The sequence below is a fragment of the Schizophyllum commune genome (genome assembly GCF_000143185.2).
Source record: "Schizophyllum commune H4-8 unplaced genomic scaffold SCHCOscaffold_14, whole genome shotgun sequence".
NCBI lineage: Eukaryota > Fungi > Basidiomycota > Agaricomycetes > Agaricales > Schizophyllaceae > Schizophyllum > Schizophyllum commune.
The window spans coordinates 462409-483415 of NW_026089551.1; the positions used below are offsets into that span (position 1 = coordinate 462409).

At 58.9% G+C, this 21007-nt stretch overlaps 8 protein-coding genes across 8 annotated transcripts; 2 read left to right on the forward strand and 6 right to left on the reverse strand.

Moving 5' to 3' along the window:
• The first annotated feature begins 1352 nt into the window (after positions 1-1352).
• SCHCODRAFT_02642917 (PigN-domain-containing protein) lies at positions 1353-5341 on the forward strand. Its single transcript, XM_050346296.1, has 16 exons — positions 1353-1525; positions 1579-1752; positions 1799-1833; positions 1883-1900; positions 1950-2094; positions 2146-2460; positions 2509-2804; positions 2859-2889; positions 2940-3655; positions 3714-3904; positions 3963-4065; positions 4117-4225; positions 4285-4651; positions 4704-4788; positions 4847-4961; positions 5012-5341. The coding sequence occupies exons 1-16, from the start codon at positions 1366-1368 to the stop codon at positions 5191-5193; spliced, it is 3042 nt and encodes a 1013-aa protein (XP_050197417.1). The 5' UTR covers positions 1353-1365; the 3' UTR covers positions 5194-5341.
• A 60-nt stretch (positions 5342-5401) lies between these two features.
• Positions 5402-7989, reverse strand: SCHCODRAFT_02556348 (uncharacterized protein). The gene is made up of 4 exons (XM_050343716.1): positions 7729-7989; positions 6696-7677; positions 6441-6646; positions 5402-6387 (listed from the first exon to the last, which is right to left on the reverse strand). The coding sequence occupies exons 1-4, from the start codon at positions 7867-7869 to the stop codon at positions 5476-5478; spliced, it is 2241 nt and encodes a 746-aa protein (XP_050197418.1). The 5' UTR covers positions 7870-7989; the 3' UTR covers positions 5402-5475.
• A 265-nt stretch (positions 7990-8254) lies between these two features.
• On the reverse strand, positions 8255-9507 carry SCHCODRAFT_02592584 (uncharacterized protein; the record flags this gene model as incomplete). Its single annotated transcript, XM_003027243.2, has 2 exons — positions 8255-9313; positions 9364-9507. The coding sequence occupies 2 exons, from the start codon at positions 9505-9507 to the stop codon at positions 8399-8401; spliced, it is 1059 nt and encodes a 352-aa protein (XP_003027289.1). The 3' UTR covers positions 8255-8398.
• Positions 9508-12690: 3183 nt separating this feature from the next.
• SCHCODRAFT_02642927 (uncharacterized protein) lies at positions 12691-13204 on the forward strand. The gene has a single exon (XM_050346297.1). It carries the CDS (start codon positions 12770-12772, stop codon positions 13196-13198), a length of 429 nt encoding a protein of 142 aa, XP_050197419.1. The 5' UTR covers positions 12691-12769; the 3' UTR covers positions 13199-13204.
• A 162-nt stretch (positions 13205-13366) lies between these two features.
• Positions 13367-13789, reverse strand: SCHCODRAFT_02519441 (uncharacterized protein; the record flags this gene model as incomplete). The annotated part of the gene is made up of 1 exon (XM_003027073.2): positions 13367-13789. One exon carries the CDS (start codon positions 13787-13789, stop codon positions 13367-13369), a length of 423 nt encoding a protein of 140 aa, XP_003027119.1.
• Positions 13790-15542: 1753 nt separating this feature from the next.
• On the reverse strand, positions 15543-16056 carry SCHCODRAFT_02642928 (uncharacterized protein). Its single transcript, XM_050346298.1, has one exon. It carries the CDS (start codon positions 15975-15977, stop codon positions 15549-15551), a length of 429 nt encoding a protein of 142 aa, XP_050197420.1. The 5' UTR covers positions 15978-16056; the 3' UTR covers positions 15543-15548.
• A 2192-nt stretch (positions 16057-18248) lies between these two features.
• Positions 18249-18958, reverse strand: SCHCODRAFT_01106457 (uncharacterized protein; the record flags this gene model as incomplete). The annotated part of the gene is made up of 3 exons (XM_050341036.1): positions 18249-18309; positions 18536-18575; positions 18625-18958. Coding segments are annotated over 3 exons (435 nt in total), but the record flags the coding sequence as incomplete, so codon positions are not given.
• A 309-nt stretch (positions 18959-19267) lies between these two features.
• SCHCODRAFT_02642931 (uncharacterized protein) lies at positions 19268-19783 on the reverse strand. Its single transcript, XM_050346299.1, has one exon. It carries the CDS (start codon positions 19746-19748, stop codon positions 19290-19292), a length of 459 nt encoding a protein of 152 aa, XP_050197422.1. The 5' UTR covers positions 19749-19783; the 3' UTR covers positions 19268-19289.
• Between the last annotated feature and the right edge of the window lie 1224 nt (positions 19784-21007).

The following is a 21007-nucleotide window of genomic DNA, read 5'->3' on the forward strand; positions in this document are numbered from 1 at the left end:
TCAGAGGATTGCGATGGTATGCTCATTCGAAGGATCCGTACTCCAGATGGCCAAAAGGAGCACTGCAGGGACTCACCGTTCCCATGCGCAATCCCCATCCAGCCACTAGACAATCGCCCTTGTCTGCGTGCTCATCGTTCGAGAAGCTAGCGAAAACGGCTCTTGAGCTGCAAAGATGAACGCCGGACGTGGAAGTAGTCGGTGCCATGCTGCCGTTCATTGACAGCAGCCTGCCTGCGGAGTACGTCAAGTGCGCGATTCGATAGGAAGGAAACTCAACTGTGCCTACACGTTACTGTCACCTGAGCCGGTCGCTATATTCGCGGACTTTGGGGATCAGCAGAATTCCTGTATAAGGGGTGGATCCTCTGTCCAGAACGTTCGCTGAAGCGCTTCGTGACCCACGAGATTGGCGGTATGAGTCGTTCTGAGGGCCCGATCGTGGAAAGGTTAGTCGACGAAACAATCCCATCCATCCGTTCTTTTCGCAAGTAAATGAGGAGCGCACGGCTATGCGGCTGAGGCCTGGGTCTCAAAGCGGAAAGCAGAATGAGATCCTTAACGGGTGACGACCAAACACGTTAAAAGAGCAATGCGTGCTGAGATGCGTTCAACTAGAAGGTTCGGCTGGTGGGCAGGTCCAAGGTGCAAGCACGGGAGATACCACAGGCTCGTTTGTAGACAGATACTCTTTCAGCCTCGCTGATGGCTTCCCTCTGCATCAGTGACATCGTTGTCGAGGCAGTCGAGCCAGACAGGGATAAATCACGAAATCGCCACGTGCCTCAATGTCGAACATGGGTCACGAGTGTCACACGCTACCTACATACATCTGGTATTTGCGCGTGCACCGTTTCGCGTGTTGGATACCTCAAAAGATATATTGTTGCATTGATGAATGCTTCCGTCGGGCTTTGAGATCACCTCGAACGATGTTGGGGCGTGCAAGGAGCGTCGGCGCAGAAGATAGGAAGGCAGTAGTGATTCATGCCGTTCGGGGAGCACTTAGAGCGCTCTAGCGATGTGTAACGTGTGTACACGCATTTCGAGTCAAGATTTGATCGCAAGCTGAAGCCGTACAAGACCGTGAGGCATCACTGTCCGATATGTCTGTGGTTACGTTGGAATCCAAGTCGAGCACACATTACGACTAAAGTCGAAGAACGAGGGCTGCCTTGGCATAGCGATAGTCAATCTGACCCCTAAGTTAGTGTCGAATGCATGAGCAGCTCGGAGTCGAGTACGCTGCACCGTGATGGCGGTTGAGAACAAGTGACGGAATCTACGGCCCGCCGGTTCCAGAAGTGGCGTCGCGTCGCGTGTCAGGGGTGTTTTTACCGAAAACGCGCATTCCCTTTGCCAGCCATGGGGCAAGGCATCGCGCATCTGCTGCTTCTTGGTCTTGTCTTCCATCTTGTCTTCATTGGCTCTGTCTTCGACTGCTACTTTACGAGCCCTGTACACCATGGCATGCGCAGCTACGGCTTGCAGCGGCCGGAGGCGAAGCGCCTCATGCTCATCGTCGGTGAGCGCGTTTTCGCTCGGAGGCAGGACGCAGCGACTTCAACGGTGTTTCAGGCGATGGTCTACGAGCCGACCTTCTCTACCTCAAGAATGGCTTTGGCGGCTTGTACAACGAAACCGACGTTGTCGCGCCATACCTCCGAGAAGTGATCGAGACGCGAGGCGCGTTCGGCGTGTCGCATACGCGTGTGCCAACAGAAAGCAGACCAGGACATGTCGCAATCATAGGTGCGAGAGACTATTTTATAGGGGATACATTTCTGACTGTCGATAGGTGGAATGTATGAGGATGTCTCCGCCGTGACGAAGGTGAGCGATCTATGCTTATGTGGAGAGATCTAAGCTCAATATGCTATAGGGATGGAAGACGAATCCTGTGTGTACACCTCCCCCTCCTACCAGACTCCACGCACCTACTCATCAAGGTCGACTTTGATTCGGTCTTCAACCGCTCCAGTGTCACTTTTTCCTTCGGTTCACCAGATATCTTACCCATGTTCGCTCGCGGGGCTGAACCGGGACGAGTGCATACATGGTCGTATGACGAAGAGGACGAAGACTTCACCAAAGGTACGCTAGACCGCATGTATGCGTCCCATTCCTTGCCTGAGGTTCTTGCAGACGCTACCACACTCGATACGTGGGTTCTCGATCAACTCAAGACGCTGCTCCATAATGCGACGCGAAACCCCGAATTAGACGCTCACCTTCGCGGCGAAAAGGTCGTCTTCTTCCTTCACCTACTCGGGTTAGACACCACCGGTCACTCTTACCGACCGTTCTCTCGCGAGTATGCGCACAATATCGCTGTCGTCGACAGAATCGTGCGCGAGGCGGAAGCGCTGCTCGAGGATTTCTACGCCAACGACGGCGAAACCGCCTTCGTCTTCACCGCCGACCACGGCATGAGCGTTATCGGGAACCACGGTGATGGAAGTGAGTGCGCATACACCCACCTCCCTGAGATCCTTTAACGCTCTGTAGATCCCGACAGCACTCGCACCCCCTTGATCATGTGGGGCAAAGGCGTCCGTGGGCCCCTTCCCGACTCGACGCCCTCATCGCACGATGCGTATTCCTTGCCATGGGAGCTCGGGCACCTGTATCGCCGCGATATCGAGCAGGCAGACATAGCATCGTTGATGTCAACACTGCTGGGCGCGGAGTGGCCGGTGAACTCGGTTGGGATCCTGCCGGAGGTAGACGCGCTCCGACCTGGATTCTTGCAGCCGAGGGACGGTGAGAAGACACTTGCTGAAGCTGCCTTGGTCAATGCGAAGGTGCGCATATATGCGCTTGAATCCACTATGCGCGCGCCTTAGCATTTTTTCTAGATGCTCCTCGAGCAGTACAGGATAAGCCATGGTCAGCGGCTTTACTCTTCCTGCTCATTTCCCGTGCTGATATGTTCGCAGACCTCAAGAAGGCGCACACGCTTTGGTTTCAAGAATTCTCGCCTCTCGAATCGCTCGTCACCGACGCGTCTGCCGTCGAAGACTCCACGGTACCAATCCAATTGCCCTTCCGCGACTGGCTGTTGCACCGAATCCAAGCGCTCATCGACGCGGGCGCTCAATTTGAAGGTCGCACAGGTGCGGACGACGAAGGTCCCTCTGGCGCGAGTATCGCAGGCAGCGCAGACGAATACATCGCAGAGCGCGCAGACGAGCACATCGATACGAAGAACGCCCGTACCTCCGCGTACACCGAAGCCCGTGCGTCCGCCGCCGAGCTCATCCAGCTCACGCTCGAAGGCTTGCGCTACCTGCATACCTATGAGCGCTTCCTTATTCGCGCGCTTGCTGTGTTCGCGTATACAGGCTGGGCGGCGTTGATGACGCTGTATATCTTCCCTCCTGTGAATGAAGCCGCCGGACCTACTGGGAATTGGTCCTCGGGTGCACTGGAAGCGATTTTTGGTGCGCTGCTCGCGGGCTTCTTCGCCTTCTTCGCCGCACAGCACTCGCCGTGGACGTACTATCTCTACGTGCTGTTCCCCGTGTACTTCTGGTACACATTTGCGAGGGACGGGCGGCCTGTCTTGCGGCGGCTGGCTGCGGAGGCGAAGACACGGCCGGGCAATCTGGTGTGGCATGCGGGCTTGGTGGGCGGGAGCTTGATGGCGATGGTGGTGAGTTGGATGATGATACAACGCCGGTAGGCAAGAAAAGGATTGACGGGCCTCGCAGCTGGCGTACACGCAACGATACATCTGGACGTTTGGGTACATTATCATCGGGATTTTGTGGCCAGCGACATCCTGGTCGGCGACGGCGCGGAGCAGCATGGGATACGCTGCGGTGCTCTGGCCATTGGTCTGCTTGGCGAGTGCGGTGTTTCCGATGTTGAGCGTGGATAAGACGGAGAGTTTGGGGACGATGTGAGTTGCAGAGTTGTCGTAGTATGTGCGTGCGCGCCGGTGCTGACGAGCGCATCAGACTTGCAGGAGGCGTGTGTATCCTCGCGGCGTCGTATGTGGTCTACTGGGCGAGAGTTCAGGCGACTGCGGGACTGAGGGCGAAGCAGATGTTTTCGGCGCTGGTGAGGGTTTACACTATGTCACCAATCCGTGCCACTCATGCTTCCCTGTAGGCGCTCCTCATTGCGCTTTCTATGCTGGTGATCGCGAGCTCCGTGCGCAGCCTGCAAGCCAAGCAGGGACTCCCGCTTGTGAATCAGGTCGTGGGGTGGATCGTCCTCGGTGCGTTCTTGCTTCATTGTCCCCCGCGTATCGACATCTGACCGCTGAACCTCTCGCAGCCCTATCAACCATAATACCCTTTGTCGCGCCCGTCAAACACGCTTACCCTGACTCGAAGATCTTGATGTACTTCATGGGCTTCGGAACGTGCTTCGTACTGCTGTCGATCAGCGTGGAAGGGCTTTTCTATGTAGCATATACGGCGACTCTGGGGGTTTGGGTAGAGGTGGAGGCGGCGTTGCGGGGCTCGTCCGACGAAAAGCTACGAGACACGTCCGCCAGAAAGGCATCTGCGTCGGGCATCACAAGGACGAAGGCAGAATTCGACGAGGCGACCAAAATTCGCTCCTCGTTCGTCGTCGACGACTTGCGGATTGCACTATTCTTCCTCTTCTTTGTCCAGGTCGGTTTCTTCGGGACGGGGAAGTGAGTCGGGCGTTTTTTTTTCTCTGCGGGAACCAGGCTGATCCATGCTCAGCGTCGCGTCCATCTCCTCGTTCTATCTCGCGCCCGTCTACCGCTTGATCCCGGTCTTCAGCCCGTTTTTCATGGCTGCGCTGTTGGTGTGTTTGGTCTCGCGCGTATACTTTGTATCCCCTTGCTAACATGATGACTTCGCAGATATTCAAGATCGTGGTGCCGTATGTGATGCTCGCCATGACCTTTGCGGTCCTGAACCATCGCCTCAACCTCCCGCCCTTCTCACTCTTCGTCGTCGCGCTGGCTTTGACCGATGGTAAGTGTCCAAGAAGCTGCATCTCACCTCAATGCTCACTGGACTTCCAGGCATGACGCTGGCATTCTTCTTCAACGTATCGGACACGGGATCATGGCTCGAGATTGGGCAGACGATCAGCTTCTTCTGCATCACGTCGCTGTTGCTGTTGTGGTCAGCGGGGATCTGTGCGGCGGGGGAGTATTTGATGGCGGATACCTTTGTTGGTCCGGGCGTGGATAAGAAAATATAATGCTCATGAGGTTGTCGCGGTGCAATGCAACTTATCACTATCCAAGGGACGAGTGACGGAGGTTTACACAGGTTCTCCTAAAAATCGGATCTAGATTCATGAGACCAAACACATCGACTTGCTGGTTTACATGGACGGTATCATACATGACGTGGTATATACACAACTAGCCTGGTGACCAGCCCCTCTTTGCCTCGTTTTCCTCGACGAGGCAAAGAGGGGCTGGTCACCAGGCTAATGGAGCAGCTCGTCCTCAACAACAGTCACAGAGAAGTCCGTTCCTCAGTCCCCGGTGCGCCTTTCCTTGCCCTTGGCTTCACCGCCGCTGTCGCTCTGAGCGGGTCTACGCGGGCGCTTGGTAGGACGCCGACGGGCATCATCAGCATCGCCTTCGCCTAGGCCGACCGACTGCCCTAGACTTAGGCGCATCGTGCTACGCAAGCTGCCCGTCTGCGGCTCGTCGCTGTCGCGCTTCCGGCGGACGCCTTGTGCCAACTGCTTGCTACTGCCCTGTCTGCGCACTGCGATAGCCTGCTGGTTGGCGCGCGCATTGTCGAACCGCTTCTGTTCGGTCGCGACTGCGCGCCGGGCCCTGTAGATTTTGAGGACATATTCCGGCGGATGCTGATGGACGTCGTCGTTGAAGCGGTCGTTCTCGATAAACAACCCCTCCTCCTCGCCCTGCTCTACAATAGCCTTCCACTGGTTCTGCAGTTCCTCGTAGCCGCGAAGATCAGGCCGAGCACGCTCGATTTCAGCGAGGGCCTTTCGAAGGCGCGCACTTCGACCCCAGCGGTCCACGCCCTTCCCATGCTTCTTTTCGAGGGCGGTCAACTGCTCGCGTAGAGCCAAGAGACTGGTGTGATGCTGGACCCAGTCGTTGAGCATGCCGCAATACATGCTGAGCCAGATGGCAAGCGGTTCAGAGACACTGTCTGGAAGGTCGAAGAAAGCAGCGAATCCTCTTGCGAGGAGGAAATCATACTTCTTCGAGCCTCCTCTGGCTGTCCCGTCGTCCGTCTCGATCTCGTAGAATATCCTGTCGATCATGGGGACAACGTCTATATCTCCACAAGGGAAATATAGGAGGATTATGTAGAGGGCGACCCAGAATAGGGACTCGAGATCATCCTGCACGGTATGCAGCTTCCCAGGTGTCTTTAGCAACATAGACGACATGAACGGCCACGTTCCCTACACAGACTGTTAGTAAAGGCCGTGAACGAACGAACACTACGAGTACTTACCGTGCGTTCAGAGCGGCTCGATTTCCGGGGAAGTTCAGCTAGAGGATTGAGACAAGGGTCTTTGGCCATGTCAACCGGCGTCGGTGTCTGTGCACACCGATCCCAGTCGACGAGAATGCCCTCCTGCGTCTCGTCGTCCCACATGATATTGCGAAAGCTGAGATCACGATGAAGCTTTTGGCACTTCTCGACAGCGTCCCGATGACCTAGAAAGAGTCAGCATAAATAGCGAAGCCTGGATCGAAGGTCGCTCACATGTGCACGCGTTGTCCAAGATATGCAGAAGATGCTTGGAGGACTTGAACTCCCAAAGCGGACGATAAAAATGTTCCAACAAGCGGTGATGGACGCGCGGACGGCATTTGGTGTCTTGACCGACGTTGTGCTTGTGAACGATGTATAGATGTGTGACAGTCTGCTGGTCTGGTAGATCGCCACCGCATACAAGTGTCGGCGAGTAGCGTACGCCGTTCTCGTTGAGCTGCCTGATGACGTCGGCCTCGTGCTCTGCGTGCAGAGGTCGCCACGAGTCCTTCAGGAAGAAGACCTTGTTCTCTCTTGGGCACCATGCAGGACAGCTCAGCGTCGCACGGGTGCAGATACCGCACGCATCACGTTCAGGCGCCCAAACGTAGAAAGAGCGCCAGCCAGACTTTGCCTCTGCGTCGATCGGCACCTTCATCCCGAGAATGGGCCCCTCCCGTTTGTGCGGAGGAACATATGATTCGAGGGCAGCGCGGGCGCGAGCTTCCAAGACGGTGTCCTCCTGCGGAACCTCGCGCACGGTCGTGTCTAGCCCCTGCTCCTCGAGAGAAAGGTGGTCGAATAGATGAAGAAAGTCGTCCAGAGGATGGAACTTGTCGGTATTCTGCCATAGCCTCTTGTCCGAAGCAATACATCCGTCCCGGTCTATGCGAATGACGCGAAAGTACTCGGCATTGACGAAGAGAAAGAGCGAGAACAGGCGATGCTGGCGATTGTGCATGCTTTCGAGATGCGCAAACACTTGCTTGAGAACATCGCTGCCCTTTTCGGTGGTCCCTGGTACCAAGGAACCGTCGACCACCGCGCTGTCAAAGATGTCGAACGCCAGGTGGTATTCAGTCGCGTATCGCGTGCAGTCCTGCAGGTGAACATAGGCGCCCGAGTATACGAGAAGGTCCGCTTCAGACTCAGAAGGATGGGCGGAGGTGTTCAGGATGGTATGACTTGTCAAGATTGTGCTGATTTCTCTGATCTGAAAGCGTGTCAGGTTACCCCGCCACCAGCGCGAGGACGTTGAACACACCAAGGGCGAGCATGATGCTTCCGTACTTCTAAGGGCGTCCTCCAGTTGGAAGCAGACTTTTGTAGTCGCGGACTCCGCCGTCGGGATAAATTTTGCAACGAAATCTTCGTATTTCATGCGAGCCACGGTGCGTCCGCGCATAATTACGCCTGAGGGTCCGGAACACTGGTCTTCTCGTCGAAAGGCAGGCTCAGCGGTGTTGACACGAGGTATCACGCCGCCCAAATGGACCGCAAGGGGCTAGAGAGAAGCGATTTGTAACCTGGTAAATGACGGTTATTGACAAGGTGAAGTCGGACTTGAATCGGAACCTTCAGCTCACGTGAATGCCACGAGGATGTGTCAGGGGCTTCGGCAGGGACATTTCCACGAAGATGTCTGCCCTCAAGCCGTAGTCTCGTATAGTTCGCGCTGCTTTGCCTGAACCTGTCCAGGGGCTGGGGACTATCGCACAACAGACGCCGGTGTGGGAAAGCATACACCGATTTACGGACAACTGACGATCTTGAAGCTTCACGCAAGTTTTCCGATAATAAATAAGCATTTCTAGGATCAACACGTCGTCTACGCGCCGGTCCACATGCGCGTTATCATACATAGCATGGTATATACACAAGGCGGTCGAGCTCATCCGTGATGAGCGGCGAACGCCACCACAAAAACCTCGCCCTCATCCCCTGGTGCGCCTTCCCTTGCCCTCGTTGCCGCCGTCGCCGGTCTGAGTGGGCTTCCGCGGGCGCTTGGTAGGACGCTGGCGGGCAAACTCATCCTCGGTATCGCCCTCGCCCATGTCGCCCGACTGCCCGGAGCCCAGAAGCGTCGTGCTGCGCGAGCTGCCCGCCTGCGGCTCGTCGCTGTCGCGCTTCCGACGGACGCCTTGTCCCGACTGGCTGCCACTGTCCTGGCTGCGCGCGGCGATGGCCTCCTTGTTGGCGCTCGCGTTATCGAGCCGCTTCTGTTCGGTTGCGGCTGCGTGCCGGGCCCTGTAGATTTTGAGGACATACTCCGGTGAATGCTGATGGACTTCGTCGTTGAGGCGGTCGTTCTCAACGAACAGCCCCTCCTCCTCGCCCTGCTCTACGATAGCCTTCCACTGGTTCTGTAGCTCCTCGTAGTTGCGAAGATCAGGCTCCGCACGCTCGGTTTCAGCGAGGGCCTTTCGCAGGCGCGCACTTCGACCCCAGCGGTCCCCGCCCTTCCCGTGCTTCCTTTCGAAGGTATTCAACGCATCGCGTGTAGCCATGAGTTGAATATTATGCTTGACCCAGTCGGCGAGCATGTCGCGGTACATGCCGAACCAAATGGCCAGCGGTTCAGAGATGCTGTCTGGAAGGTCGAACACTGCATCGGATCCAGTGGCATCGAGGAAATCGCGCTTCTTCCAGCCTCCTCTGACCGTCCCATCATCCGCCTCGATCTCGTAAAAGATCCTGTCGATCATGGGAACGACGTCTATACTTCCGCAAGGGAAGTATAGGAGGATCATGTAGAGGGCGACCCAGAACAGGGACTCGAGATCGTCCTGCACGGTATGCAGCTTCCCAGGTGTCTTCAGCAACATGGACGACATGAACAGCCACGTTCCCTGGATCGGAAGGTCAGTAAGGACGACGCTCGAAGACGCGTGACACGCACCGTGCGATCAGGACGACCAGACCGGCTAGGCAGCTGAGCAAGTAGATTGAGCGTGGGGTCTTCGGCGATGTCGGCAGGCGAAGGTGTCGGCGCACATAGGTCCCAGTCGATTAGAATGCCGCGCTTGTTCTTCTCATCCCACATGATGTTGCGGAAGCTGAAATCGCGGTGCAACTTGTAGCACTTTTCGACGGCCTGACGATGACCTGCACGGTGTGAGTTTCACGAGCTAAAGAAGCGCAGGACGCGCAAGACCTCAGTCTTCCTGCTAGTGGAGTAGCGACTAATATTCATACCTAAAGAAGCGCAGGACGCGCAAGACTAAAGTACAGTCAGTAAATAGTATGAGTATAGTAAGTGAGAAACATACCCTCAGTCTTCCTGCTAGTGGAGTAGCGACTGAGGGAAAAGAGATGTACAGTAAGGATAAATACGGACGCCCCCGGAGCGGCGTGGGAAAGTTCTTCCCGAATAGGAAGGCGGACCAAAAGCGTGGACGCGAGGCAAACCGTCCGCCCATGGGAGGAGGCAGACTCGCCCCTCTATACCCTACTTTTGACACTCCCACTCGAGTCTGGCCGTAAACCCATACCTTGGCAGAACTTGAGATGCTTCTCATGAGGTAGTGCCTTGGTAAAGATGTCCGCAACCATCTCGTCCGTGGGGTACCAGAGGACGACGCACTCGCCAGTGGCAACCAGCCCATCGCGGATGTAGTGATACTTCCGCTGGATGTGCTTGGTCCGGGCGCGGAACTGAGCATCCTGGCTGAGGATGATGGCCGCACGGTTGTCGCACCTGAGCTCGGTGGCACCAGCTTGCGGACGTCCCAACTCATCAAAGAATGAGCGGAGCCACGCCAAGTGCTGGCCGGCATTAGCTAGACCGATGTACTCTGACTCGGTAGACGAGAGAGAGACCATGGACTGCCGTTTGCTGGACCAACCTATGGCGCCCCGGCTCGAGATGAACACAAAGCCAGAGGTGGACTTGGACGTGTCATTGCATCCGCCCCAGTCAGCGTCAGTGTAGCCATGGAAGTCGAGGTCCATGCCAGCGTCAGCACCGTCGTAGACTAGACACCAGTCTCGCGTCTTCTTGAGGTACCGGAGGACGCGCTTGGCCAGTTCCCAATGGCAAGCCTTGGGGGCGGCGCTATAGCGGCCAAGAACCCCCACCACATAGGCGGTATCCGGTCGGGTGCCCATCATCCCGTACATGAGCGAGCCCACTACGCTCTGGTAGGAGACGACGGGACCCCCGGGGACCAAGGCCATATGAGTGTGCACCTCATTGTCGTTCGGGTCATCTGCGGAGATGCGAGTGCTTGTGGACATGGGGGTGCTGACGCCCGTGCAGTCAGACATGCCATAACGCTCAAGCACAGTGTCGATGTACTTCCTCTGGGAGAGGGAGATCGTGCGCTTGCCCGGGTGCCGGATGATCTCGATGCCCAGGAGGTACTTGGCGGGACCCAAGTCGCGCATCTTGAAGGAGGCGGTGAGCTTCTTCTTGATGCTGTCCATGAAAGGACGCGAGGTAGCGGCGAGGAGGAGGTCGTCGACATAGACAACTAGGAAGCAGACCTGCTTGCCGTCCCGGAAGACGTAGAGGCAAGTCTCCGAGTTGAGGCGCACAAACCCGAGCTTGTCGAGCTTGTTGTGGAGCGTCTGGTTCCACGCGCGACCGGCCTGCTTGAGGCCGTAGACCGACTTCTTGAGTCGCCAGCAGTAGCCCTCCCGGATGTCCACACCGGTTGGGGGAAGCATGTAGAGCGTTTGTAGCAGCTCACCATTGAGGTAGGCGGTGTTCACGTCCATCTGGTCAGTGTAGAGACCGAGGCGGACGGCGAGGGCAAGGATGATGCGGATGGACTCCAAGCTTGCGACGGGCGCAAAGGTGTCCTGATAGTCGACTCCTTCCTGCTGAGTGAAGCCGCGCGCCACGATGCGCACCTTGTACCGCTCGATGTTCCCTTGAGCATCCTCTTTCAAAGAGAAGACATGCTTGGAGGTAATCGGCTTGACGCCCTCCGGGATGGGTACCTCCTCGTAGACGTCGTTCAGCTTGAAGCTGTTCAACTCCTCCGACTGCGCGTCCAACCACTTGTCGCGCTCTGGGCTCGCCATGGCCTGCTTCCAAGTGGTGGGAATCTTCCGCGCGCCGCTGCTCGACCGACCACCAGATGCTGCGCCCGCGAAGAGTTCGTCATTGAGAAAAGCAAAGTTCACTGACTCGCCCTCTTCGTCGGGTTGCCCCGGGGGATCCCCACCCCCCTGGGTAGGCGCTGGTGCGGGTTCTGGTTTGGGAGCTGGTGCGGGAGGTGGAAGAGGAGCTTCCGCCTGAGGTGGCTGCTCTCGACGTCGGCGATTGTCCTCGAGTTGCTGCTCGCGCGCGCGGATGTTTGCTTCGCGCTGCTTCCGCTGCTGGGCGGACACCTTCCGGTGGTTCTCCTGCCGCTCCCGGGCATTAATGTAGCCCTGGTCCTTGTGCTGGTTCGCTGTTCGCTCTTCTGGCTTGCGAAGGCCAGGGCGGCGTGATGGACCAGCAGCGGGGGCAGGAGCCGGCGGTGGTGTGGCCGGTGGCAGAGACCGGCGTGGTATGCGCGTCTTCGGTGGACGCGGAGGAGGTGGTGGCTCATCTGAGTCAGGTGAGGGCGGACGATTATCTCCCACTGGCTCTGGCGTGGGTGGATGAGGTGCTCCCACTGACCCGACTGCAGGTGGCTGGGCTGGCGCATCATCGTCGTCATCGTCCTCGCTGTCACTGCCTGCATCTGGAGCAGGAGTATCCTTGGGCGGCAGGCGGAAGTACTTGCCAAAGTCCTCCCACTGCTCGGCAGACACATCGTCTTCGCCCGCACGCATCTCGTCAGGAGAGGGGGAGGCGTCGTCAAACTTGACGTGCCGGGAGATGATGACCTTCCGAGTGGCGATCTCAAGGAGCTTGTACGCCTTTGTGCCCTCAGACCAAGCGTAGCCTATGAGGATGCACCGGCGGGCGCGGTTGGCGAACTTGCCCTTCCGCTTCTTCTTTGGGATGAGCGGGTAGGCAGGGCAGCCGAAGGGGTGCAGGGCGTGGACGTCAATAGGGCGCTTGACCTTGCGCATGCGGTTGGTAGGCAGTTCTCCCTTCTGGCGGCTGGCGGGCGATAGGTTGATCATGTCGGTGGCATATTCCATCGCGTACATCCAGTACTTCCGGGGAAGCTTGGCCGCGCAGAGGTTAGCGATCGCCCGGGTGACCGAGGTCAGTTCCTATGAATGATGCAACAGTCCCCTGAGCCCTTAGGGGAAACTGATGCATCACTGGCCTGAACTCGTAGGATTGATCTCTCAAGGCCTTGTTGCATCAGCTGATGCAACAACTGACTGAAGAATCTCCTACAGCTACAGCTACTCGGGCAATGCCGTGCCCGCCTACATCCTCGCTCAATGCTGGGCTCCCCTCGTCGTCGCCAGCAGTGCGCTCGCCGTCGTCGTCCCGCCCTCCCGCCGCCCGACACGCACCCACGTGCAGCCCGCCTCCCGACCCCGCGCTTTCCCACGCCCCTCCCGCCCCCTGCCGTCCCGACGCGCACGCGCTCGTCGCGTTCCCACGCCTCGCTCGCCACGCTGTACGCTACGCCTCACCCTGCGCTCGCAGCTGCACGTGCGGCCGCGAGCTCACCGCGCGCCCGCGCGCGTCCTCGGCGAATGCCGAAAATGCGCCGGCCACGGGTCGCGGCGCGGCCAGCGGGCACGCTCCCGCTCCCCCGCTCCTCCCGCGCGCGCACCTGCCGTCGGGCTGCGCGTACCCAGCTAGTGCCAGGTACGCGTACTCGCCCGTCGGATAGCGCCGCACTGCCCCCGACTACCAGCGCGCCTACAGCTGCCCGCTCGCGCGCGTGCCGACCCGCTGCGAGAGGCCGCTACCCGTGCGACGTGTTGGCTGCCGCAATTGCAGGCACCCCAGCACCGCGTGACATAACGCGCGCCGGAGAGGGCACATCGCAGACGAGATGTCACGTCATCATCACCATGGCGATGATGACGGCGACACGTTCGGGCGCATCTGCGAGGAACGCCGGCGACAGCATGCGATCGGCGGGCTGTGCACGTCGAGTGGGAAGGTGGGAGGGGTAGGGGTGGGTCGGAGCACGCGTTGCGCGCGGCTGGCACATGGCGCAGTTGGTGGTCGCGGAGGTTGGTGGTCGGTGGGCTGGGGGTATAGCCCCTTGGCGCTGTTGAGCACCGGCGTACTTGACCGGGGACGGTGACGTGGCGGCCCAAACGATGACGTGGCGGCGCGAGCAGCAGTCGCGTGAGATGAAGGAGGACGGCGGGGAGACGGAGCAGAGGCGATGTGAGGTGCGCGAGCAGCGCACACCTCTCTCGCAGCCGGGCGGACGGAGGGATGGTCGTGGTCGAGGGTCAAGGGCATGCATCGGCTGCGGACGGGGATTTGTTCCGTGCGATCACGTGCCCCGGCAAATTCCGGCGACGCGTCTCCTCGCGCGCGACTATTCCCCTCTCTCCCCTTCTGTGCCGTTACAGGGCCCTCCTTGTTAATAGCGACATAGGATCTAGATATAGTCAGAGAATGCTTACTGCAAATTTTCTATTCAATGCTGGATGTATCACAAACAAAGCATCATCACACTGTATCAGCCTATAAGACCAAGGAGATCGAGAGAAGGGTCGCGATATGAAGTCATCGAGGGCTTTCCAAATGCTAGGAAACTCTCTAATGTCGCATATGATCTATATGTACTCTGCATATGTCCCCGATAATCAGAGGATGTATGGGATACAAGAGAACTTGAACCATGCCTCCCATTCAGTCAACCCTCTTGAGCTCGAATATTTACATTCCATGTATTGATACAACTGCAGTGATCTTCGAAGCGTTCTAGCAAGTAAGGGGAAGCCTCATAGGTGCTCTGCTGAGCTGTCCTGGATGAGGGGAACTGTAGGGTATCATGAATTGCAGTGAGCTACTCGCTAGGCAGCGTGCACAAGCAGAATTCACTCAAAACCCCGTTCCCCTCAAGAGAACTGATATTTCTGTTTTGTTTTGTGCACCAATGTAGCATTTTCAACCCGTGTATCACCATTTTCGAGGGCGCTCTACATGCCTATGGAGAAGCCAGGACGGCGAATAATGCTGGCGAAGCTCTAGACGTCGTTCTGCTCGACGACGAGCATGAGCCGGAGCTCGGCCCGGCCTCACGCAGCGCGTCGCCGTACACATTCTGTGCGTGGAATATGGTTTGATGCAGTGCAGTTAGATTGGATCAGCTATAGAGTATGTCGTCTAGAGAAATTACGCGTTGTCGATGCTTCCCCAGGTCAGGGCGATAGGAAAAAGATGCAAAAGGTGGAATATATCGGTTTTGTAGCGATTTTACGTGCTATTCACGCTTAACAGCGTATATATTCACCTTCGCGCCGCATATAAGCGTCCCCCCCACTACTCATACTTCTCATCTGTCGATGGGAATGGAAGGGTAGCCACAAAGGCTGGCGGCAGTAGTGGCGGCGACGATGCGCGGCTCATCGAGCCGGACATCCGAGGTCACGTGCACGTGCCGGAAAAAAATCGGCCGCGCTGCGCAGCCATTCCTTCTCGTCTTCCACCACCATCGTGCACCCGTCGGCTGGCGTGCACCTCTCGCGCACCTGCCCCTTCCTCTCCTGCTCCCTCGCGTCGACTCCGACACCGCCCATTTTAGCGTCGTGCCCCTCCCGCGCCACTGGGCGCGTTCGCGCGCATGGCTAGGCAGCGGTGCATTGTCCGCTCCTGCCCATGCGCGCAGTCGTCTACCTCGCCCACCTCGGTCATCTGCCTCGCCCGGGCAGCCCGCCTCCGCCCCTCACACTCCCCTTACCCACCTCCCTAACGCTCTGCCTCGTCTGCGCAGTGCCGTGTTGTCACGTACGTGGCACGTCACGTGACGCGCCGGGCGGCGCGTGTCTCCGTCGCGGGCGCAACGCGCGCACCCTCCCTCGTCTAGACGTGTGAGGCGGGGATCACTCGGCGTCGGCGTGGGCCTGGGTGTAGCGTCGCGCAACAGCGACGACGTTGCGATATCGCGCACGACAGTGCGGTCCGTCGCGCGAGCAGCCGCGTATCGCTGGATGGCGATTGGTCGCGTGGTGCGCAGTGCGCTCACACGACATCTGGTAGTCGGGGGCAGCGCGGCGCTATCCGACGGGCGAGTACGCGTACCTGGCACTAGCTGGGTACGCGCAGCCCGACGGCAGGTGCGCGCGCGGGAGGAGCGGGGGAGCGGGAGCGTGCCCGCTGGCCGCGCCGCGACCCGTGGCCGGCGCATTTTCGGCATTCGCCGAGGACGCGCGCGGGCGCGCGGTGAGCTCGCGGCCGCACGTGCAGCTGCGAGCGCAGGGTGAGGCGTAGCGTACAGCGTGGCGAGCGAGGCGTGGGAACGCGACGAGCGCGTGCGCGTCGGGACGGCAGGGGGCGGGAGGGGCGTGGGAAAGCGCGGGGTCGGGAGGCGGGCTGCACGTGGGTGCGTGTCGGGCGGCGGGAGGGCGGGACGACGACGGCGAGCGCACTGCTGGCGACGACGAGGGGAGCCCAGCATTGAGCGAGGATGTAGGCGGGCACGGCATTGCCCGAGTAGCTGTAGCTGTAGGAGATTCTTCAGTCAGTTGTTGCATCAGCTGATGCAACAAGGCCTTGAGAGATCAATCCTACGAGTTCAGGCCAGTGATGCATCAGTTTCCCCTAAGGGCTCAGGGGACTGTTGCATCAGTGGTCTTGTCAGTGGTGGGTGACCAGCGTCTGGTTCATACGCTCCGCTATGCCGTTCTGCTCAGGTGTGTAGGGCGCCGTCGTCTCGTGGATGATACCGCGTCGCCGGAACTCGGCCTCCATCTTGTTCGAGCAGAACTCGCCACCGCCGTCTGTGCGGGTGAACTCAACCCAGCCGGGGAGCCACTCCCACTGCTCAATAGAGTCGCGGTGCTGATGCTCCATGTCGATGCGCCACTGACGGAGCTTCTTGTAGACCTCCGACTTCTTCTTTGTGAAGAGCGTGTAGACGCCTGAGGAGTAGTGGCAGACGATGACGATCCAGTAGAGGTAGCCGCCAATCGCAGCGGGGTCGACGGGGCCACCAACGTCGCAGGAGACGAACTGGAGCGGGCGCGAGGCGGGCGTGGTGCTCCGCTTGAAGGGGAGCTTCTTCATCTTGCCCATGACGCAGGGCTCACAGAAGGACGGGATGCCGGTAAGCGTGTCGACCTCCCCGAGCTGCCCATGTCGGACCATGTTGCGCAGGCTCTCGAAGTTCGTATGGCCCATGATCTGGTGCAGCCGGTTGATGTCGATGGCGGTGAAGGCGCGCTCATCTGTGCCGATGGGCTGGCAGTCGACGTGATAGAGACCGTGTTTGCGCGTCGCGACACAGGCGATATCGCCCGAGGAGTCGCGGATAGTACAGGTGTTGTCCTTAAAGGACACGCGCAGACCACGCTTGGTGATCTGGGGCACCGAGATGAGCGTCAACGCGAGGTCGGGGACATGCAGTGTCTTCCGAATAGTCAGCGCGCGCACACCGTCCGGTGTCTTTGAGGCGAAGCAGGCAGTGCCAATGCCTACTGCCTTGATGACGGACTCATTCCCGAGGTAGATGTTGCGCGGCGGGTCAAGGACACGGTAAGTGCTGTCGTCGAAGAGGTGCTCGTCGGGGGTCATGGTCTTTGACGCACCCGAGTCGACGATGTGCGAACCTTGGTGTCGCTGCGGTCGCTTAGGATCAGACTGGACATAGGCGGAAATCTTCTTGTAGGCACGGCGCGAGACGGTTACATGCGTGTCGTCTACGTCTGAATCCGAGTCTGAGTCCGAGTCCGAGTCCGAGTCCTTCACCTTATTCGCCTTCGCCTTCTCCGCCGCCCGCTCCTTCCGCTTCTTCTGCACCTTCTCCTTCTGCCCAATGATCATCTTGCACTCCTCGGTGGAGTGCCCCTCGCCGTGGATGACGCAGGACGCCTTCGCCTTAGCCTTCTTCTTGCCCTTGTCCTTGGGCTTGCGCGGTGGGGGCGCGCGAGAAGAGGAGGCGGCGTAGGCCTGCTCGTCGTCCAAGTCCTCCTTGCTGGTCACCTGTGCCATCAGCTTCGCCTCGACGTAGGAGAAGGTGAGAGGCGCGGCCTTGGAGCTGCCCGCCGAGATGCCGGACGAGACGATCTTCCACTTCTCCGAGCTGGGAAGGGAGGCGAGGAGGATGAGGGGGACGAGGTTGGCGTTGAGGGGGTAGCCGAGGGTGGCGAGCTGGGTGACCGACTGCCGAACGCGGTGGATGTGCGCGCTCATGGCCTCGCGGGAGATGTCCCCGTCGTCGGCGTCGGCGAGCTTCGCGCGGAAGATCTTGATCAGTTCGGTGACCGCCATCTCGCTGGTGTTGGTCTGCTCGAACTTCTCGACGAGCTTCTCCCAGAGTTCGCTCGCGTGCTGGTACTCGTGGAGCTCGAGGGCGATGTCGTTTGAGAGGTGCTCTCGGATGGTGGAGAGGGCACGGGCATTCCGCCAAGACCAGGTCTCCCTCCGCGCAACTTGGTGAGTGGTGGAGGAGGAGCCCGATCCCGTGGATGTGGTGGTGGTAGCTGGAGCACCGGGTGACGTGGAGGGGGGAGAGGACGTTGTCGGCGTCGGTGGAGTCACCGCGATCTCAGGGGGAGGGGATTTCTCCGACCCAGTCACCACGGAGGTGAGATCGTCCCTGTTGAGGGCATCGGTAACCCGGAGGCGCCAGAGCGGCCAGTCCGCCGCGTCGGTGAGCGTCGGGACCTTGCTGTCCTTGGGAGCCATGGCGCAGAGTGGGATAGAGTGAGTCGCAGATCGAAGTCTTGCTCGATTTAGGCCACGGGGCTCATAACCTTTCACGAGCTAAAGAAGCGCAGGACGCGCAAGACCTCAGTCTTCCTGCTAGTGGAGTAGCGACTAATATTCATACCTAAAGAAGCGCAGGACGCGCAAGACTAAAGTACAGTCAGTAAATAGTATGAGTATAGTAAGTGAGAAACATACCCTCAGTCTTCCTGCTAGTGGAGTAGCGACTGAGGGAAAAGAGATGTACAGTAAGGATAAATACGGACGCCCCCGGAGCGGCGTGGGAAAGTTCTTCCCGAATAGGAAGGCGGACCAAAAGCGTGGACGCGAGGCAAACCGTCCGCCCATGGGAGGAGGCAGACTCGCCCCTCTATACCCTACTTTTGACAGTGAGCAAGGGTTAGCGTTGGAGAACAATAGACGCACATGTGCAAACGTTGTCCAACGTCTGGAGTAGCTGCTTCGAGGACTTGAATTTCCAGAGAGGCTCGTATATGGGCTCCACCAGCCGATGGTGAATGCGCGGGTGATGCTCCTTGTGCTGGCCATTGTTCTCCGGGTCGCCGACGTACTCGTGCGTGACGGTCTTCTGCCACTTGCCTGGCAGATCACCGCCGCATACGAGCTGCGGAGCGTAGCTCACGCCCGCGCGATTAAGATCGCGGACGATTTCGGCCTCCGGCTGAACGTTGGCAAAGCCAGAGCGCCACGAGTCCTTGAGGAAGAACACCTTGTTCTCCTTCGGGTCCCATACAGGATACTGTTAGATTTGCTGATCTGATGGTCGAAGCAGCAGATCCAATAGGCAGGGAACCTCGACAAGCGTACGAGGTTCCTGTATATTCAGCGGGGTTTATATACGTAAACTAAGAGCGATAAGTCCGAAAAGCACAAAATGACTCGTCGCATCGGGCGAGCGGCCGAACTGCAACCTCAACACACCCCCACAGTCCGAGCGCGAGCACGGAATGTAAGTACAATGTAAGTAAACAATGGTTGCGGAATAATTGCCTTTTTGGGCTCTCTGAACGACGCGTCGTCGAGATCGCTCAAAAAGGAAGGAGGGGACACGTCACCCCCAGAAGCGATAATCAGTAAGCGTAGTCATCGTCGTCAACGTCCTCTGCTGCAAGGTTCGCCTCCTGCTGCACCTTCATCGCCTTTGCGACCTCCCAAGCCATGCGCTCCGGGCAATCCGACTTGTAGTGACCCTTCTTGTTGCAGAAGTGGCACGTGACGCGTTCGGCATCAACCGAGCGGGCAACAAGGACGGGCGAAGCCGCGTCCTCGGCCACGGCACGGGATGGCCGAGACAGCTGGCGCGTCTCCTCGTTGAGCAGGCGCCCGATCACATAGTCGAGGGTGAGCTGATCGGCGGGGGTATCGTCGAGGGAGATGATGAGGGAGTCGTAGGATGAGGGGAGGCCCATGGTAATCGCCAAGATGATGTCGAGATCAGTGAGATCGACCCCGGCTGCCTCCATCTCGAATGCCTGCGCCTTCACGTCACCAATCCAGGCGGCCATCTTCTTCGTCGTCGTCTTCTTCATCGTATAGAACTTCCGGCGTAGAGACAGGACAGTGGCGAATCCACGCGCGCGGTGAACGGCCTGCAAGTCTTGCCAGACCGCAAGCGGATCCCGATCGCGCATGTGGACCAGCTGGCTGGGCTCGACATTGAGAATGAGCAACGCACGAGCCTCTGCCATCTTGGTCGCCGATCGCGCCTCCATCTTCTGATCGATCTCCGCATCGATCTCCTCCTGCGGGCGCTTAACGCCATCGGACGTTACATCGGTGAGGATCTCCACCATGTCGGTCCAGAGACCAGCACGGATGAGGACCGCCTCCATCTGCATCGCCCAAGTCGCATAGTTGGTCTCGTTGAGCTTCGGGAAGCGCGCTGTCGATTCGGGGGTAGAGTCGATCATGATGATAAGGAAGGGGTATGGGTTCTCGTCTCGTCGCGTCGTAGAACAGAAGCAGATCTGAGCGGTAGCGGATCGGAAGGTTATGCCAGTACGCTTGTGTTAGATTTGCTGATCTGATGGTCGAAGCAGCAGATCCAATAGGCAGGGAACCTGAGGTCAGTCCCTATGAATGATGCAACAGTCCCCTGAGCCCTCAGGGGAAACTGATGCATCACTGGCCTGAACTTATAGGCCTGAGCTCTTAGGCCTTTGTTGCATCAACTGATGCAACAACTGACTGAGAAAACTACTATAGCTACAGCTACTCGGACAGTGCCGTACCCTCCTGCATCCTCGGCCATCGCCGTGGTCCCCGTCGTCGTCGCCAGCAGCGCGTGCACCGTCGTCGTCGTCGTCGTCGTCGTCGTCGTCGTCCCGCCCTCCGACGCGCGCGCGCACGTGCAGCCCGCCTCCCGAAACTTCCCACGCTCCTCCCGCCGCGTCGCCCCGCCCTCCCGCCGCGTCGCCCCGCCCTCCCGCCGCATTGCCCCGCCGCGTCGCCCCGCCCTTCCCGCCGCGTCGTGTAGCATCGCCCAGCCATCTCGCCACGCACACGGCTTGCCCCACTACCTAGCGCGTCGGGCTCGCACCATCCATCGCGCTCGCACGTGCACCTGCGATCCCTCGCCTCCCGTTCCCGCCTCTTCCCACGCTCCTCCCACCGCGTCGGCCCACCAGCCACCCCGTGCATGCTCGCAATGGGTATCCCGCACCCGGTTCCTCGCTGTTGCCCTCCTCGTAGTCGAACATACAGCTGCGCGCTTGCAGCTCGCCACGCTCTCGGCAAGCGGTGTGCGCTCGCTCATCACCGTGCACGCACGGCCGGCTCATCTGCACGA

What these genes read in the sequence shown, in the direction of transcription:
- SCHCODRAFT_02642927 (XM_050346297.1), top strand. Translation starts at nt 12,770, where the DNA reads ATGCCGTGCCCGCCTACATCCTCGCTCAATGCTGGGCTCCCCTCGTCG.
- SCHCODRAFT_02642917 (XM_050346296.1), top strand. Translation starts at nt 1,366, where the DNA reads ATGGGGCAAGGCATCGCGCATCTGCTGCTTCTTGGTCTTGTCTTCCAT. An exon ending in CGGGAACCACGGTGATGGAA is followed by an intron (nt 2,461 to 2,508) that starts GTGAGTGCGCAT and finishes AACGCTCTGTAG; the next exon opens with ATCCCGACAGCACTCGCACC. An exon ending in CGTGGGGTGGATCGTCCTCG is followed by an intron (nt 4,226 to 4,284) that starts GTGCGTTCTTGC and finishes AACCTCTCGCAG; the next exon opens with CCCTATCAACCATAATACCC.
- SCHCODRAFT_02556348 (XM_050343716.1), bottom strand. Translation starts at nt 7,869, where the DNA reads ATGCGCGGACGCACCGTGGCTCGCATGAAATACGAAGATTTCGTTGCA. An exon ending in CTTGGACAACGCGTGCACAT is followed by an intron (nt 6,647 to 6,695) that starts GTGAGCGACCTT and finishes GACTCTTTCTAG; the next exon opens with GTCATCGGGACGCTGTCGAG. An exon ending in CGAGCCGCTCTGAACGCACG is followed by an intron (nt 6,388 to 6,440) that starts GTAAGTACTCGT and finishes CAGTCTGTGTAG; the next exon opens with GGAACGTGGCCGTTCATGTC.
- SCHCODRAFT_02642928 (XM_050346298.1), bottom strand. Translation starts at nt 15,977, where the DNA reads ATGCCGTGCCCGCCTACATCCTCGCTCAATGCTGGGCTCCCCTCGTCG.
- SCHCODRAFT_02642931 (XM_050346299.1), bottom strand. Translation starts at nt 19,748, where the DNA reads ATGAAGAAGACGACGACGAAGAAGATGGCCGCCTGGATTGGTGACGTG.